General features: G+C 41.4%; 2 protein-coding genes across 6 annotated transcripts in view; both read right to left on the bottom strand.

Moving 5' to 3' along the window:
* Nucleotides 1–349: 349 nt before the first annotated feature.
* srebf1 (sterol regulatory element binding transcription factor 1) lies at nt 350–13308 on the bottom strand (the record flags this gene model as incomplete). Its single annotated transcript, XM_014014901.1, is given in 17 exon segments — nt 350–565; nt 1062–1227; nt 1335–1467; nt 2724–2833; nt 2946–3054; nt 3149–3317; nt 4419–4585; nt 4986–5247; nt 5343–5527; nt 5608–5821; nt 6743–6900; nt 7057–7171; nt 8069–8287; nt 8369–8506; nt 8594–8760; nt 10533–11078; nt 12916–13308. Coding segments are annotated over 17 exon segments (3180 nt in total), but the record flags the coding sequence as incomplete, so codon positions are not given.
* A 1034-nt stretch (nt 13309–14342) lies between these two features.
* The window catches only part of tom1l2a (target of myb1 like 2 membrane trafficking protein a), a 19764-nt gene continuing 15196 nt past the window's right edge, over nt 14343–18910 (bottom strand). For 2 of the 5 annotated variants that reach the window (XM_014014896.1, XM_014014898.1), the window contains 3 exons: nt 17605–17664; nt 17121–17157; nt 14343–17048 (listed from right to left, as the gene is read on the bottom strand). In XM_014014896.1, the coding sequence (XP_013870350.1) occupies nt 16900–17048; nt 17121–17157; nt 17605–17664 (246 nt within the window). In that variant the 3' untranslated portion in view covers nt 14343–16899. Of the gene's footprint in view, nt 17049–17120; nt 17665–18910 lie in introns of all 5 variants that reach the window. The other 3 variants (XR_001310741.1, XR_001310742.1, XM_014014899.1) reach the window with 2 other exon arrangements.

Genomic DNA, 18910 nt, shown 5'->3' with positions numbered 1-18910 from the left:
TAATTTCTGTATATCTTTGAAGAAAACACTTCTTTTCATTTCTGCCTTATACAGTAATGTGCAAAAGTTTTGAGCCGTCTTTCAATTCTTGCCGTGTCACTTTCAAAGTGCTAACATAGAGCTCTTCAGGCTCTATGAAGGTATTTCGGTTTTTCTTTGAACTTTGGCTACTTTTTCAGTCAAATGTAAAAAAATAACATTTCATCATTTCAGAAGGATATGGTACATTTACAATCATTTCCCAGGTAGATTGTTGTGACTGGATGTTTGGACCACGGGTCTCCTTCAAATTCCTTTGTGCTGCACTAAAACGAACAGCTAAAATCTTGTGACTGTCACCATCACTTACCCGTCTCATGGCAGGTCTGAAGCCCTGGGCCAGTTTGCGCAGGGAGCTGAGGTCTTGTTGAAAGCCCTGAAGTTCAGGTGGTGAGGCCTGATGAAGGCTCGCAGGACCGGTGGTCCCTGCCGGCCCCAGCCCTGTAGGACTCGCCCCTTGCTGCTGCACATGCCAGATATTTGTCCTCAGAACCAACAGGAGATCACACACCAACAACTCAACAACCTGGGAAGGAAAAAAAATCACCAGGATTCGTTTATAAATCAGATTGTTAGTGCCGTAGAAAAAGACCCAAACGTGTTTGGAAAAATCAGGAAAACAAACATCTTGACATAAAATCCGTCTCATCCAGAGTGTTCTGCTGTTTGTGGCCCAGCGCTGTATTGCACTGCAGGTACATTGCACTCCTTTAAGACACACATGCAATGCAACTACAATGCACTGCAGCTCTGGCCATGCACACACACACACACACAAACATGCATGCACTTCGAGCTGCCTATCCACCAGAATCACCATCTGYTGAAGACCACTGGGTAGAACACTGCAGCATCTCACAGTGGGATCTGTAAATCTCAAGTCCATGGCTTTGTTTACCTCGCAGTCAAACATCAGTTCAACATTTGTGTGTGTGAATCCAAAAGACCTCGTCTTCCTGTGTGTGTGTGTGTGTGTGTGTGTGTGTGTGTGTGTGTGTGTGTGTGTGTGTGTGTGTGTGTACCTTGTCTAAACTGGAGCTGTGGCTGTGTGGTCCCATGTTGAGGCTGTCTCGGAGCAGGACGCTGGCCTTGTCAGTGAAGCTCAGACTCAGCTGGCAGTTCTCTGGCTTGAACAGCAGAGCCCTGACCGCCCTGAATGTGTTCAGACACGCTTTGGGCAGAGGGTTCCTGCCAGAACGAGGCGGGGTGGGGGACATTTTAAAAATTCAAAGGACACGGGTTAAAGCAGTGCAGGTGTGTGAGAGCAAATGTTGAATGCTGAACTCCTAACTCACTCTGCGTTCTGCAGACTGCAGGGCAGGTGCTCCACGGTGGGATACAGTCTCTCTGCAGCAGCGTCRTCCCCTTGAAGCCAGTTGATGATCACTGTGGCCACTGACGACCACCACTTGGAGTGGGGGTCACAACCTGAGAACGGAGAGAGACYAGAGTCAAAAACACGGTACRTTCAGACGAGGGGATCGTGTGCCACTAATCATCAGAAACATGTTCGCAGGTTATTGTTTGGCTCAAAGACACTAGARCTGACTGATGTAAACACTGAGCTACACCCTGACTATAAAATCCAAACAYTAAAYATTATAAAGCTCATTGCTCACTCCCGCTCTCGYTGTATCACCGCCGAGCTTCATTCAACGTTTGCATCTTTTTTTATTTTCGTCTTCCTGCAGATTTTTTGGCACTAATTTCAGGCGTCAGTCAGAAAGAAGTTTGGGGATTATATTGAAATTAGGCTGGATGGACTGAGGCGTTTTTTTTTCCACGAATCTGCCCGTCTTTCACTGCCTCTCGCTGCAACGTGATTCAAATATGACGAACATTAAAAAGAAAAAAAAAACACGGTCAATTATTTATCACAGTGCTGCTTTTACTTGGACAATGAACACAATTTAAAACAAACTGGAACAGATTCTTAGAGAGAGAGAGTACCGTATCTTGCCCACAAGAGCGATTTAAATCGGTCATGGGACTGGTACGTGCCGAGGTCCAGAGACTCCAGGGGATTAATCGTCATATAAAATCGTTTAATCAGCTAAATGCCACAATTAATCGTGATTAACTCTTTTGCCAATATCTCCCAACCCCAATTCAGACACGCGATTATGCAAAAACACATCCCCTACAGGCCTCATTTACATGCAATGCCTTATGATGGTGTACATGCAAAAATAGCTGCTCCTCTGAAATAATCATAAGCAGTAATCTTTACAATCATTTTAACAGGTAAAGCTATTACACACACACACACACACACACACACACACACACACACACACACACACACACACAACCTGAGACCCTGCCAAGAAAAGTTTCTTATTAAATCCCTGCACATCCTCTGAAGGTGATCACTGATTTGACAGTGCTGAAGATAAATGAAGCAATCTAGCAGATGCCTCCCTTCACCTACACACCCCTCCTCCCTTTTCACTTAGATTAGTGAAGACAAAAGAAAGTGTTGAGAGACGCGCGGAAATCACACGTCCTGATTTACAAAGGAAAGTTTTAAAAAAAAGGGACGATGTCTCATTTTTTTCCATTATAATTCTGAAAGCACACTGAGGTAATCAAACAGCTGTGTCAAACGAGGATGAAAGGATGAGATTGTGAATCTATTTTTTTCCCTGGTGAATAAAGCAACAAATGGAGTGGAGGTGACCAACCTGTCACAGTAGCCATGTTGGAGCCGATTGCAAAGGACTGGGAGGTGGCCCCGGCTGCGTCTGACGCACTGATCAGCAGCTGGAGGTACTCCAGGGCGTCAGCATACTCCCTGTTGACAGACATGTTTTAGGCTTAACGGCTGTTGCAACATTTGTTTTTAACTTKAAAAGCAGCGTTAGCCAACAGCCTGTTCTGTTTGTCTCAATCAACTTGTTTCTTACCCTTCACCCTGGCTGGGCCTCTTCTCATCGTGAGGCTGGGCCACACAGTAAAGAGCCTTTTCTAGGAGGTGTTCTCTGAAGGCCTGGGTCACCTGAGCCAGAGGGTCCACTGCCAGAGCAACACCAGACTTTTACCACACAAACGCATTTCAGACGGGACATTCTCAAGACGATTCTACAAAGTAAGTACGATTTACGCCTACCAGTGTTTCCAGCCTGGCTGTAGATGCTTTCTTTAGGCGTGCTGCGGATAGCCCAGTCCCCGTCCACGAAGAAGCGGTGGCCGAGCGGGTGACAGAGCCACTGCATGGCCGGAGGCACGCTGCCGCTGGAGGACAGGCACGCCTGGCGGGCACTGCTCAGGAACACTCGCTGTCAGGAGAGAGGAGATTCAGGCTGGCCCATATGTAACCTACCGTAGTTATTCATGTATAATACGATCTCGAGTATAATACAGATTTTTTTTAAGCTTAAAAAGCATTTTAAAAAATCTAATCATCAATAAATAACCTGTGTATAATACCCCCCCCCCCCCACATACACACACACACACACACACACACACACACACACACACATCTGTGCAGGTGACGTTTGSACTTTTTAAAAAACTCAACAATGTACACATGCTTGTTTTCTTCTCAAAGAATTTATAAGCTTTATCTGAAAGCTATAATTTCCCCATTTTTCTTGTTTTGATTCTATATTGTTTTTGGATTATTCATTTAATTTTGTATGCACCAAATCGCTCAGAAAGGAAAGACTTAAAACAGCAGCAGWGTTTTTTTTTGTTTGTTTGTTTTTTTAATGGAAGCAGACATTAGCTGGAGGAGATCGTTCTTATAGTTTAGCTTTTGTTTAATTTTGTGTTTGTGTTTTCACACTTAGCCAAATCTGAAAGACAGTAACACTRAAACTAAAACACAGTTATACTGGAGTAAAAAATAATTTAAAAAAAGCCAGTCTCTGTTTCCATCCCCATCATTGTGGTTATTGTTTAAATAAACGTATTTTCTGAACATAAGCCGCTGCCATCCTTTCTTTCTGTTATAAGTTTGAGTAAATTAATCAGCGCACTTGGAGACACGCTGGGGAGAAAAATAAGAGCTTTGCTTGCAGCTGGAAGGAATCTGTGTGCTCCATTAAAAACAGCATTATGTATTATTTATTCTGATGGCTGTGTCTTTTGGCTTTGACCATGCATTTTTATTAAGAAAAAAAGAAACCCATGCTCTTAAAAAAAATGACATTCGTCTCATGGTCCAACTTTGGAGGAATTCAAAAGGACACTTAAGGTCGACTTAATAACAACTAAAGTCACAGAGAAATCACGTCAACTTAGAACCACAGTTTATGTTGTGCATCACTGACCACCACATGTGAATACTTGTGTCTAACAGCATCCAAGCTCAATCTGCACAGAATAAATGACCAAGGAAGACATTTGTGCACACATGAACGCGTGAGACTTACAGAAGTGAAATGAAGGATCCTCGGCAGACTGGCTTTGACCCGCAGCGCTGCAGAGACGTAGACCTCAGCCAGAGAGGCTACAGGAAGACACGAGCGGGCGCATTCTGCCAGGTTCACCGCACTTAAAGCCATGTGTGCTGCTGACAGGTGGCTGCCATTCAGCTTACCTTTGAGTACACAAATAATAATGTTTTAATAACAAATTAAACCTTACAATAATGCTTTATCATAGTGCGAATGAAGAATTAGCAAACACATTTTAATTAAATGAATATGATTATTGCACTGCATCTACATTTAGTGGAATTCATTTCTTTTTCTTTTTTTTTTTTTGCCACTCAGAAGAAAGCAGTACTGAATATCTGACTATTAGTATCTTAGCTTCTTCATCATCAGTGGCTTTTTAAATAGATAGACAAGAAAGAAGAAGAAAGAAAGGGGGAAAAAAGAAAGAAAGCAAAGAAAAGTTACAATGTAATGGAAAAAGTGAAAGAAAGAATTGATTATATGTGAGATATACGTCAAGAAAACAATACAATACATGTGGAATTCATTTCAAAGTTCCACCTGTCATGTGAAGCTGGTGCAGACGATGGTAAACCAGCGCAGCATCCCGGCTGCTTTTGCACGCGTCCTCCTGCAGGGGGCGATCACTCCTCAACCCACCAGCCTTGGCGGCGAGCCAGCGACCGACCCAGAGGCGCTGCAGGCAGAATCTCAGCAGAGCCCAGAGCGCGGCACAGGCCAGGTCTAACTGAGAGGTGGGCAGCGGGCGCCCCAGAGCCTTCAGGCAGGTTCGCAGGTTGTGACTGGCCTGAGCAAAGTCTCCCTGTGATGGAAAAGGGAAGGAGGTGAAGAGTGACGGTGAGTTTGGTTTTATGATACGTTTAATGAGTTTACCAGAAACAAAGAACACAAACTTACTCTAGCAAGGTCCAGATCTGCTTGTTTGCGGTGCCTCCAGAACAAAACCGATGATCCAGAGTGTGGTCTGGTGACAGGTTCTCCGTAAACCAACAACCGGATCAGAACTCCCGAGACCAGGATGCCGTTCAGAAGCCACACCAAAATAGTTGGCAGCATCCAGTCCATCCAACTCCACGAGTCAGCTGATGGCAACACAGAGCCTCTCGTTGAACACGTCAAACAACACACTGTAACATTTCCATTTCGAGGTGTTCCTTCATACCGGCCATATCCACGCCCAGGACACTTCTGCTGGCGTGATGGGTGACGTCTGCCGTGCTCCCTGCAGAGCTGCTGCCAGCTGAGCAGAGCAGAGCAGCCAGGGGGTTCAGGGAGAGGAAGAGGAAGGTGAACGCACACAACGCCATGCGGGAGCGATCCAACATGCCGCTGACGCCGCCGCCTGCTGCAGACTGATCCAACGTGCCAATACTTGGCTGCCAGAGTAGAGAAACAGAAAAAAAAATACTTCTTTATTTTCACAATAAAAAAATACATAGAAAAAAAAAACTAAACTAAACAACATTGTATATTTCACAATTATTATATTTCATAAAAACCAATGTGATGGAGAATTGCCAAAAACCCTCAATGAGCTTAATAAGTGGCGATCTTCATAAAACAAATAATTTAAAAACATTTACCTATTATATAAAACACACATTTCTTTATATAAACAACTAATAGCATTTAATACACAAACCCATATGGAAAATTCAAACATATTAAAAGCAATAATTCGACTCTCTGTTTAAACTGTTCTTTAGACACCTCTGAGGGATGTAAGAAGACTGTTCTTATCTTTGAGCCTCTGTATAAAACACTAAACTGTGTTTGAGTTGTACGAGAGTAAGGAGGTCTAAAAAGATATCAAATACTGGTGAAATTCATTATTAAAAGTAAAAATTGCTGGATTTTACCTAGTATACCAGTATGCATAAAATAAATATACCGTCTGAAATCTACCAAATCAACAACTTTATACAGTATTTTCAGAGTTCCTGAATGTTCCTCAAAGTCAAWCTCAAACCATTTTAAGCATTTTCCAGGTATATTTTCAAGCTTTTGATGGAGTTAATTTCACTTTGTTTTGTTTGTAGAATTAGAAAYATAACAGCTAGCTTTATCCCCAACATGCTTAGTGTTGTAAGCATCAACATAAACACAAGGAACAATTAGAAATAAAAAAACAACTGTTATTTTAGTCSCCACTGGATTTCTGTCCCTTGTTTGGACAAGAAGAAACATCTTTATGAGGCTGCATTAAATCCAGTAGCTTTATTTAGCCCTGAAGCCCATSAGATGATGACATCATCTGATGTAAAACAGCACGAGCAGCCTGAATATTCACTGCATACCTTTGTGTCCTCTCCCATCGGACTGTCGGGCTCTGAGTCGCTGCTGCAGTGTGAGAAGGAGGTTGGGGAGCCCACATCWGAGGCCGGCGGAGTGGGCAGCTCATTCTTCACTTCTGCCTGTCCATCCACCTCCATGGCAACCAGGTCCTTGAGAGACTCTAAAAGAATGAAGGAAACCAGTGATTCAAAAAAAATAAGAAGCTTCAAACTACAGTCCACAGAAATATGATGTTGGCTATCAGCAGACCAAAGGGTCTGAATGAAGATGACTGTTTGCTGAAGAACACAGAAAGAATAAGGTTTTATGTGCGTACTGTTTTTCTGAGCCGCCATTTTGAGAGCCATGTTCTCCTGTTTGAGCTTCTGGTTGGCCTGCTGCAGGTAGCGGATGTAGTCGATGGCTTTCCTCAGGACTGCAGACTTGTTGAGCTGCAACAAAAACAAACAGAACAAACATTCAGTAAAAACACACAGTGAAGGCCTCTGCATGCTCCATCTGAACTGACACCTCGTTTCCTGTTTACGTCACATTAATATTAGCTTTTATGCTAAACAATAATTGACCTYATTTCCTCCTCGTTTTTGTCAAGATCCTTCCTCCACAGCTCGAGAATTCACCGACAAAACTTTTCCGAAAAATGCTGCCATTATTGTCCCAGAACTTTTACAACAATTTTTTTTTCACAAAGCCACCTGTAACTGATTTGGCTGGCGAAAGCAACCCATCAAAATAAAATCGGTTACACACAACCAACATAGATCCTCAATAGAACATTGACGTCAAACAACCAGATGCTTCTAGATGTTCCAAGATCCAGATTTAAGAGTAGTAATCGTGTTTTTGCTGTGTCTGCTCCCAATCTATGGAACAACTTGCCTTTTCACATYAGATCTGCTCAGAGCTTGGAAAACTTCAAAGTGCTTCTTAAGACTCACTTTTATTCAAAGGCATTTAATTAAASTAAGACCTGGCATTGTAATTTATCTGTTCTTACTATTGTTGGTTGTAATTTATTATGTATTTTTAGCAATTAATGTGCTTTTGTGATATTTGTAGATTGCTGTACAGCACTTTAGTGCAGCTATTAGCTGTTTTTAAAAGCGCTTTATAAATAAAGTTGACATTGACAATCATTTAGTGCAATAGCCTATAGTTCACATGTTGATTTAATCTGCCTGATGTCACGATGGCGGTGCTCACACCATGTATTGTGCACTCTGCAGACCAACTACACTAAAGCAGGTAAGCCCAATCATAKGTTTTGTTTGGTATAAACAGAAAAAAATGGAGTAATTTTATWTTTTGTGTCATAAACAGTTTCCCACCTTGGCTTCAGTCCCAGCCACCATGTCTTTCAGCTCCACTATTTTGTCATTAATCGAGGAGCGGTAGCGCTTCTCGATCGCGTTGTGAGCCGTGCGCTTCTCCCCCTTGTGTGGCTGGCCCGTTGGCTTGCTAGCGATGGCAATGCGGTTGATAGGCAGCTTTTCAGCATCCACCATCACAGGCACTGTGGTCAGRATGGTGCCCCCACCCATAAAGGCCTAAGAGATGCACAAAGCTTAAGTTAGTTATGAATCACAGTGTYGGTAATTATTTCATGGTGGAAAGTCAGACGTGCGAACCTGCAGCGAGGTGCTCTGAACTGCGCTGGTGGTGGCCAGGGATGTGGGAGAGGCCACAGTTGTGACCAAACAGGGGTCAGGTTTCAGAGTAGTGAGCAGCAGTGACTCGGCTTTGATGAACTGGGGTTGCAGCAACACCTGAGAGRGACAGAGATGATCAGAAAACGTGAACAAACACAGCGGTGCACTCGTTTTATTCAAGCGCACTCAGAACGACACGCTTACAGGAACCTGCTGAACTTGGGGTGCGATGGTTTGAACTGGAGGGCTTGCTGATGTGGTCAGGAGGGGAGCGGTCGTGGTCAGCCCCTGGAGGGGAGTCTGAATGGTCACGGGCTGGATGCTGGGAGGGGAGGAGCAAACGGGTGTGCTCCCACTGCTGGGGCTGCCAGCTGCAAAACAGAGAAGGCACAAAGATCAATAAAAAAATAAAATAAATAAACTATTCAACAATCACATTTTGCATTGTGCTATTTGCACTGAACTGGACTGTAAACCAGCTGCTGTGTTATGATGTAAACAGAAGCTGATCCCATTCTTAAAAACATTAAAGGTTTAATAACTGAACTATTCTAACATAACAATGTTAGCAATTCAACACAAATCTGACTTTAATTTGATAATAGACAACATAACTCACTGTTTTTTGTCAAATAAAGATCATAATTGTACAATAGGTTAGACAAAAAACAATTCGGATTAAACTAACATGACTGACATCCTGCTAAACTAAAGAAACCTGCAGCTGAAGAACCTTTAAACACAAGGTTTCTCTTGTTGATTTGATTAAGATGCCATTAAAGAAACGCACTAAGCTAATTGTCACTGATAAAAACATGACAGATGCTTAATGCTTAATAGTTTTTTGAGCAATAACCATTTTTGTATGTCCAGATACCACTTTTTCAGATAAATTGGTGGTCGGGGGGGGGGCACTGATTGGTGAGCCTGATGGATAGAGCTTCATCAGAGCTAAACAACAAAAGAAATTTGAAGCTTTTATATTGAACGGTTTCTCAGTTATAAGCCTTTCATATGTCCTGACACCCCCCTCTTTGAAAGGAGCCCCCTCCTCACATATGGGGTCTATCATAAAACCGTTGGCTGGCGCAGTGTAGGTCAGACTCATCTACAGTCCTGCCAAATTTCATGTTGATCGGTGCAGCCTTTTTTGTGCTACGGTTGACCAAAAATCACCGAAAAAATAAACAAATAAAAAGTACAAAAACAATTATGACTCCCCCTTACGCTTCGCGTGCGGGGGTCATAATAAAACAACACGGACATCCTCATTTGTCATCATTTTATCTATGAAAATTACAATTTTGTAAAAAAATATATATACCGGTATATATTTACGCACAAACAAAATTTACACTGTGACAGCAGGACCCACTTTAATTAAAATAATCAGAACTCCAATTTTCCATTAAACTCCCTTTTAATCTTCACACCAACCATGATCCTGTCTTGGTATAAAGACTTCTGTCTGTGGGTTCATAGGCAAACYGGTGACCCGTGACCTACTTATAAAGTCCCGATGACAACATTCAGTGAGTCATCTTGTAATTCTTATCAAACGCAGCAGAGATAATGATTGCACACCTCTATCAGGGTTGTTGGATCTTGTTACAGAGTAATAAAAATTTATTGCATATAGAAAACATGACAGGTGCCATCAAACATACACAGGTGATCACCTCAGATGGTCTACTGTGCTCTTTGAGCCATTCCAAGACCATTTTGACACGCGCACACACACACACACGCACACACGCACACACACACACACATATACACATATACACACCGTTGTGCCGCAGGGGCACTTAATGCTGATAAGGTTTAATAGATTAAAATGTGATCAGGTGAGGCAGAGTTACTTACTGGCCTCGCTTGATATAAGAGCCATCTCACTGGACACAAACAGTTTCACTTGTTAAATCTGTGTTAAACTCTAAAGGTTTCTGTTTTGAGTAATCAGACTTGAAGGCGGCACATTGAATGCTCACACTTTGAACAAAACAACAATAACAAATGTTAAATTCACTGCGTCTATTCTAAAACAATGGCTTTTGTTTTTTTGTTTTTGTTTTTTTTGTTCCCCAGCCATTAAAGCCACACTTCCTCTAGGAAGTGATCGTTGCCATTAAAGAGGACTCACCTGTGCAGCTAATTTGGCTCTTAAAGCTGCTTTGCGGTGGGGGTGTCTGTGACTGGGGCTGAGGTGGGGTCTGAGGCACAGCGGAGGCGAAGAACACCTGTGTGGTGGAGCTGAACGCTGGATTCGGTGAACCGTGAGGAGAAGCCGCCTGTGCCGGGGCAGACGAACTGACAGCGGGTTGGGGCTGCTCCACCTGGGGCTGCCTGAGGCTCGGAGACCGCGGCGTCGAGGACGGCTGCTGCCTCGGGGTGGAGATGGGTACATGGGACAGGGGAGACTGCTGAAAGGTGGGAGGCTGGAAGGTCTTGTCTGGGGTGGAGGAGCTCCGGGTGATGGGGGGGCCCAAGAGAGCATCTAGGTGGGGGTTGTTGCTTAGGATGGAGGAAGCAGACGAAGACGTAGGTGTTGAGGTGGTAGCTGGAGGGGCAGCGGTGATGGTCTGTGACAAGCCAATCGTCTCTTGTGTGGGGGGTCCTGCTGAGAAGGTACTGGGATCAAAGAGGCCACCAAACTCCATGTCCTGGTTGTTGATGAGCTGAAGCATGTCTGCAAAGAAAAATAAGTCAGAGACATCCATGTTTTGATCACAGAATCAATAGAAAAGCCCAATCCATTTAAATAAAATGAACTAATACGATTTTGTCATTAAGTTTGTTGTCAGCTCACAAAGGACTGCAACATCTTTTGCACTGACTCTCCTGTATTTTCATGAAAATTGCTGGTTATTTGTACATCACTAATTTAAAGACACGAGGTTTCTGTTCAAACAGATCATTGAGTTTGCTCAAAAGTTTAACTTAAAATAAATAATGTAAAATAAAGGTGGAACTTCTAAGAATTGTTAGAGTTTTTTGAAGGAATGCATATTGCCTGCAGCCGTTTATGACAAAGCTTTAAACTATGATCATCTCATTACAGATGGGGTTATATTAGGTTTGGGCAAACCTTATAAATGGTGTTATGTGCAAGGTGATATAGTGTGAGAACTGGTAGTGCTTAAAGTATGTGTTGATGATGAGTCTCAGCTGCTACTACATCAAACTTTAGCTCAATATCAGTAAATCTGACAGCATTATAACRGGCCTTTTGTCTTTGGTGGCCAGCAATGCAGATTTTATTCGCTGYGCAGAAAATTGCACAGTCGTCTCTAATCACCTTGCGCTCAGTGTAATGTCAAACATAAACAAATTATTATTATTCAAACCAACAATCAACTCAGATGGTGTTCTGGTAAATATTTTTAAATGTGTTTGTTTTGRTTAAATCCCTACTACCAGCTAAAGCAAGTGGGTATAACTTACAGTATATGCCATTCATAAACTAGATTAAAAAAACAACTTCTTTTGGTTTTTATGACATTGCTTTTTTATCCCCTGTAAAATAAATACATGCAATTCAAAAACAACAATTTTACAAGGCTGCTAATAAGTAAAACTTACAAAAACATGAACTTTCACTTTGCCATACCCTATGCAATCAGTACTTATTGTTTATTCATGATTTTCAACACTTCAGTTGACCAGAATAGATTCCCTATCGCGTGCGTGCGTGCGTGCGTGTGTGAGAGAGAACCAGTGTTGCGTATGAGGTGATCGCTCTCGACCAATCAGAGCGCGGCTCTCAGACTCGCTATAGCAAAGCGAGGTTACTATCGTGCATCCTCACCAAAAGGTTACACCCGGTCAAATTTAGGGCGCAGGAAATGTTTGGGTCAAACGCACAACGCGCGGCTTATCAAACTACACGTCGGCAATTATGATAAAACACAAACACACGGGCTGTTAAAAGAAACGACTGATTTGCAACCACACTTGACGCGCAACATTTTCACGCGCACGGTGCTTTAATGATTAAATGAGCTGCGCGAGCAGTAAAAGTAAACCTTAACTYTTGAATGAAACAATTGTCCGCGACAGCATACTGTGCTGTTTTAAATAAACAAGACACATTTTGTCGGTTAATTCGGTCAAATGAGGCGGCTGAACCCCAGAAAAAGAGGAATGAACTGTAGTAACCTCGGTCTGTGGAGCACGCTGGAGGCGGGGCGCGCTAACAACACATTAGCCTCATAGCTAGCCCACGCTATTTCTAATATTATTTGTTCAGTAGAGTTATAGCAAACACATTATATACAAAAACAGCAATAAAAGTGTATTGAAATTAGTGCTACAAACAATTGGTTTAGTTAAGCCCACATAACCTAGCTAGCTAATAAACTATAGCAAGTGTAAACAAAGATGCACCGTGAAATGGTTACTTTGTTCTTTAAATGTTTATGTAACACAATGGAGGACACAAACACCATGGATGTTATGCACAAGTCCGAACAGTGGAGTTGTTTTAGCGCTTTTATTTCAACAGTCACAATTATGCATCTTCTTACCATCAATGTCGCTCAGCAGAGCCGTGTCAATATCACTTGGGTCATGAAGCGACAGTGTTGGATCCAGGTTATCCAACGAAGGATCGTCAAAGGACAAGCGGTTCATCTTCGCTCTCCTGTCTGGTTCTCTACAGTTCACTGACTGATCTGGGAGTTAAAAAAAATCCTTAACTTTCCACGGCCCTACATTTGACAAAGTGTCGTGTTCCAGATATTCCCGAAACACGTACAAAAAAAAACGCTTCAACCTTTTACTTCAGTGTTAGCTATAACGCCCCAATCCAAACTCCATAGTCGGCTTTGGGAAACTTGTGAAAACGAGCCAAACACTGAAGCTCATTCAGCACTACCTTGCTGACGGCACGAGCCGGAGAAACCCGTCCAGCCCCTGATGACTGACACTTACACCAGCCAATCAGAAACCTTGAAGGTCATTTCCCACGTTCCGTTTCTCATTGTTTTGATTGTTAAAGAGAGTAGTAAAAGAAAATATAGTAAATGATCTAATTTTTATATGAAAAAAACCCGATATTACCCTAATATAAAACTTATACAAGACTCTAAAAAGTTATTATTGATGAATTCAGAAAATAGTTTGGGGCGAAAGGCATTAAAATAATCCCTCTCTTTATTTTTTTTAATCAGAGCTATTTTCCATCATACTATGCAAGATTATTCTTATGGCAACCACATTTTACCTAAATGTGTATTTTGATAGAAACAGCGTGGTTATGTTTATTGTAGGCTTGCCCCTTCAACAGCCAATCAGAGCTGAGTAGGCGGGATTGTTTAACAGCCAAGCTTGTCTGACCCGACTCTGCGGCTCCTCCCGTAGAACCAGTAAAATCGACCAATCAGGAGCTCAGAAACCGAGTGGGGTGATCTGACGTCGGAGTCCTGTGTCCAGCGATTACATCATGTGTTTCTGTCTTGTAAAGTGGATATTAGATATATTTATATACAACTACACTAAAGTAATTTATGTTGCAAAAACTAAATAAATAAATAAATCTCCATCATGTAAAACAATATATTTATACTTTACATAAGTGTATTTTTCCCAAACGGGAATGAAATAATAAAAAAATATATATAATAATAAAAAAAAAGCAATAAAGAATGTCATTTACCCCTTTCAAGTACATGATGTATGTAAAAATAAAAACAAACTATAAAATAAACATCAATGCAGATCAGCACAAAAGCTTTGGGAAATAGGTCACTGACCTAGTGTAGAGTTGCAGTCAGTGCATGGGAATAACACAAACCCTTGTTTTGTTGGTTCATTTCTATAACCGGTACACATCGCATGTATTTACTCTTGCTCATGAGGCGCAGACGATTGAGGCTGAGTTGCATCAGTATAAGAATTCAAAAACTGAAGACCATCACATCATGTTTGAAGTGAAATAAAAACAGTTGTGAAGTAGAGGTCACGCATTGCTAGTCTTTTATTGRGCCTTTACACACGTGCAAAATGTCAGTCAAACACAAATCTGACCGTACATAAGTAATGGCAGCAGATGGACACGGCATACCGAAGAACAGAAAGCAGGCCTCATTTCCACATCTCATCCCTTTTAAAGACATTTGTCCGTTTCAGGCAACCAAAACTTCTGTGGAATTATTTTATTTTATTTTATTACACAACCATCATAAAAGCAGGTAACAAAAACAGTAACAGACTTTGTAACACAGAAAATAGCTAAAGTTCCATTTTAAATAATCTCTGTTAACATTTTTAGTGTCTGTATATGTGCAACATTAATGCAAACTTAAAAAAATAATAAAATTATTAAATATCAGTAATCTGGAAACCATATTGAACATGTATCTGTAAATAACATTCCAGCGTTGAAGCTCCAAAATACATTTTCATAACTAAAACCCATATTGATCGTAATGATTACATAGATACTTATCTGTTTGCATCTATGTTAATGATAGTAAATGATGAGTATTTCTCTCTAATACTGATACAAACTGTTAATTCAGCAACTTTGATCAAAGATTAATCTTTTAAAAGTTGTTAAGGAGACTARCCTTGAGTCATGGTATATTTAACTTTAAAGAGCTGGAATGCAGTTTGGGGTTTGCTTTTGTGTTGTTTTTATGTCTTTATATGTGATTATCAATAATAATAATAATAATATGCTATGCATTGTCATCAATGCATGTTCCCATGCAATGATAAAATGCGTGCTCCACATCTGACTCGACACACGTGAGATGCACCCAGGTGGATCAGCGGGCAGCTACGTATGCATCCGGAGAGCTTAGGGACTAGGTGTCTTCCTCAACGACACCACGACATGTGGGCTTGGCAGGGGTTCGAACCTGTGACTTTCATGTCCCTGGACGACTGTCCTACCACCCCACCACAGCCGCCCAGATATTCTGTGTATGCTAAAAACAAATTGCGGTCAATCTACTTGTTGTAAAAATGGTCCATGACAGAAATACTTGGCAGCAGCTGGTAAGGTAAACTAAAGTACAAATGCATGAAGGAAATCATGCCTTGAACTGGAATAAACAAAAATAAATGAGTGACGAAATGTACACAAGGTCCAAAACTAAAAYCGGGGAATAAAATAATGAGCTTTCCTACATTTTATGTATTCTTATAAGCCAATATGGTTCTAACCAGGTCCAGAATAATTCATGTATTTTGAGGTGTATACAGTAACAAAGTATGTGAGGATCTACATCTAGGATTAGATRTTTTATAAGTTTTGTCTTTTAAGACATTTTTGATGCTGGTGCGTCTCTTACTGAAATGAAATGGACTAATTTAGATCCTTTGTGGAGTTCTGTGAAAGGGTTATGGACAGTTAATATCTTACTCGTTGCAGATGGTGCTTTGAACGACCTCAGTGAGTGACGAGCAAAAGGCTAATCTGCATGAGAGCGAAACCAAAATAATAAAGTGGTGAAGTCTTAAAAAGGATCCAGTCTCAACACTACTTCATAAACCTTTACAAAACCATCCGACTTCACTACTTGGTAAGGATTCTGTGAACATAAAGGACAAAATGACTTTTTGTTCAAAGTGCGCAAACGATAAACAGGAGAAAGAAAAACTATTTGTTGCATGTGAACCTTTTTTTTCTCTTAACAGTTAAAACTAACACAGTTGGTCTTAAAGCCTCAGTAATCTTTGGAATGGCTGAAAGTGCTTGTAGTTAATTAAAAGCATATAGCGCTCATTTCATTTTTGTAGCCTTTCAATAGACTGAAAAGACAAATGGAAATATTCCACAACCATGGCCTTTCCCTTTTAGCATTTTAAAATACAATGCATGTTTTGTACATTACTGATTTTACTGTCGTTGTAGTTTTACGTTCCCTTTGGTTAGAAAAATGCTGTTAACGCTTAATGCGTCAAGATAAAATGTGATTTTGGATATTTTTTTTGTAACAAAAAGCTTGCTGTACATGCAGTGCTTCTGGCTAACTGGGCAAATAATTAGGTCCTGAAAGAAGTATTTCCAGTTCTAAAGTAAAATAACCCCAGCTCTAGTACACAACCAGAACAAACCATTACAACAGTAAAAGCATAAATGAGCAATTAAGTGAATGTAGTAAAAAATAACTATCATTCTAACTGTGTGCTCCCATACAAGTCGAACGCACGCTTGAAGAAATCCCCCTCATTCGTCTTGCAGTAATATACCACATTCTTAAACCACGTGAGGCAAGTTAGGCTGTCAACATTTGTGTTACAAATGAGCCATGAGTAGTACATCCCACGTTACAGATTAATACATCCATTTATAGCGAAATGTAACACAGCAGAGTGTGCAGTAAACATCTTTGACCTCTGCGGGTTTGAGCGTCGGGGCGAGAAGAGAACAAGGAGGTGGAGATCACTCGCTACGCCACTCCCAGTCGACGAGGAAATGGGACGAGGAAGGGGCTTGTTCTGGACCGGGGGGATGCTCGGGACCACCTGCAGAGACGCCCTGCTGCTCTCTGAYGACACGTCTACAAGGCAAAGAGGGCGTCCTCCGTCCGTTCCGCCTTCTTATGGGAACCGCTGGAGGCACGTGCGGGGTGAGCGGGGGCGGCCCCGGGCGGGGGAGGAGGCAGAGCGTCCGTCGCCTTGGCTCGCTCCTCCAGGAATTTATCAAAGTCTGAAAGAAACAAACGGATTTGTCTCGGACACAAACAAAACGCAGAGCGGCTGGGAACGTGCTTTCAAGTACCTTCACTGGTCACCCCTTCCTCAGAGCCATCTCCCTTCTATTAAACAGAAAACAGAACAAAAAAAAATTAAAGAAAAACCATCTTCAAATGACATAAATCTTAGCTGTACGTTCATCTGACAATTCAATCAAGCGCACACACAAACCTGCTGCTCGCAAAGCGCCAACGTGCCGACACGTACGCACGAAGCAGCTCATAAACCTTTCATTAGCTCATGTTTAAAAAGAACCCTGCAGCTGTTATCAGTTATCATTAGCACCACGTTAAAGTCAGACCTCGTGGTAAACTCTTGTGTCAGTCAGCAGTGGAACAAACAAGAGCATAGTGAAGAAAAAGGACGTGAAGTTCAAAAGAATACTGTGCGTTTACATGAAATGGATGGAGGAGATGTGCTATCATAGGAAACGAACGAAAAGTATAAAAGTAAAAAGGAGAAAAGGTAGGAGTGACTAAATATAAATCAAGGTATAAAAGAAGTCTCACCACGTCAGCACAGAGCCACTCCTCTATGTCATCCATGACAGAGGACTGCGATACGGGGATCTATAGAGCGAAGCCATGGACAAACCAAACGGGGAGGACAAAAAGCCACGTGACATAAAGATACGCAAACACCAAAACAGAAAAACAAAAACAAGCAACACTCAGAAATAACAAGGCTACGATAAAAACAAAACATTAAAAGAAGAATCATTTTCTTAAATAACCTCTTCTCTCCACTTAATCCACTGCTCGGCAGGTTTCTACATTGTTCTCATTTCTTTTTATCGTTGATGTGGCTCAACAGCTGCTGACTGCAGCAGCATTAACTCCTCCACATCACTGGTTAATCAGCAAATCACCTCAACCGGATCAGGAGATTGATTGGATGAGAAAAGCTGAGACCACGGGGACTGAACTGAGGCAGGGAAACCGTTTGACATTCAGGTGAAAACAGAACAGGAAGCAGAAGCACCACAGCATGGCGTGCAGGGACTGTGATGATGGAAGCTACGTCAGAGTGGACGGAGTGGTTATGTATGCATGAACACAGTCTAAAGTGTGTATATATTCATCAGGAAAAAGGAAACTGAAGCTAGATTTATTTTGTGATGATACTGAACTGATGGTTGAGACAATTAGCAAAAACATTCCCTGAAGCCCTGGTTTACTGTAATATCAGTGTTTCCTCATGAGATCATAATTTAACAGGAGGGAAGTGAACCACGCACCTGTGTGAAGAAGGGCAGAAAAATACAGCAAAGTCCACTAAAAAATAAGTTGTCTTTAAAACAAAATAAATTTCACTAAAATAATCCTAACTTAACGTTACAACTACTAAATCTAACTATTAATTGGTTAGTTTGATTCATTTCTGGTTAAAATGGTATTAATCACTAATAAATGTTAAATCTAGAAACTACAAGGGGGCTTGTTTTCACTGTGTGTCTGGACTCCAGTCAGCCTAATTTAGTTCAATTACTAAAGTTTAATAACCAAATAGCTCAATTATTGGTAACTTTACACTGGGCAATCACCATGTTTTTTATTTTGTTGCTTTGTAACATTTCCAGCTATGTGTATGATTTAAGATTTCCTATTTGTTTATGAAAATCAATTTGTTTTTGCTGCACAGCAGGTTTATCTCCACTGTTTTTCAGTACATAAAGGTCTAAGCTCCCCGTGACTCATGAGATCTAAGAAGAAGAGGAGGTGGTATTACAGTGGTTTGCAAAAGTATTCATACCCCTTGAACTTTTCCATATTTTGTCACATTACAACCACAAACATAAATATATTTCACTGGAAT

This window comes from Austrofundulus limnaeus, unplaced genomic scaffold (genome assembly GCF_001266775.1).
Source record: "Austrofundulus limnaeus strain Quisiro unplaced genomic scaffold, Austrofundulus_limnaeus-1.0 Scaffold120, whole genome shotgun sequence".
Taxonomy (NCBI): Eukaryota; Metazoa; Chordata; class Actinopteri; order Cyprinodontiformes; family Rivulidae; genus Austrofundulus; species Austrofundulus limnaeus.
Note: the sequence above shows the minus strand (reverse complement) of the source record. Positions and strands in the feature narration are given on the sequence as shown.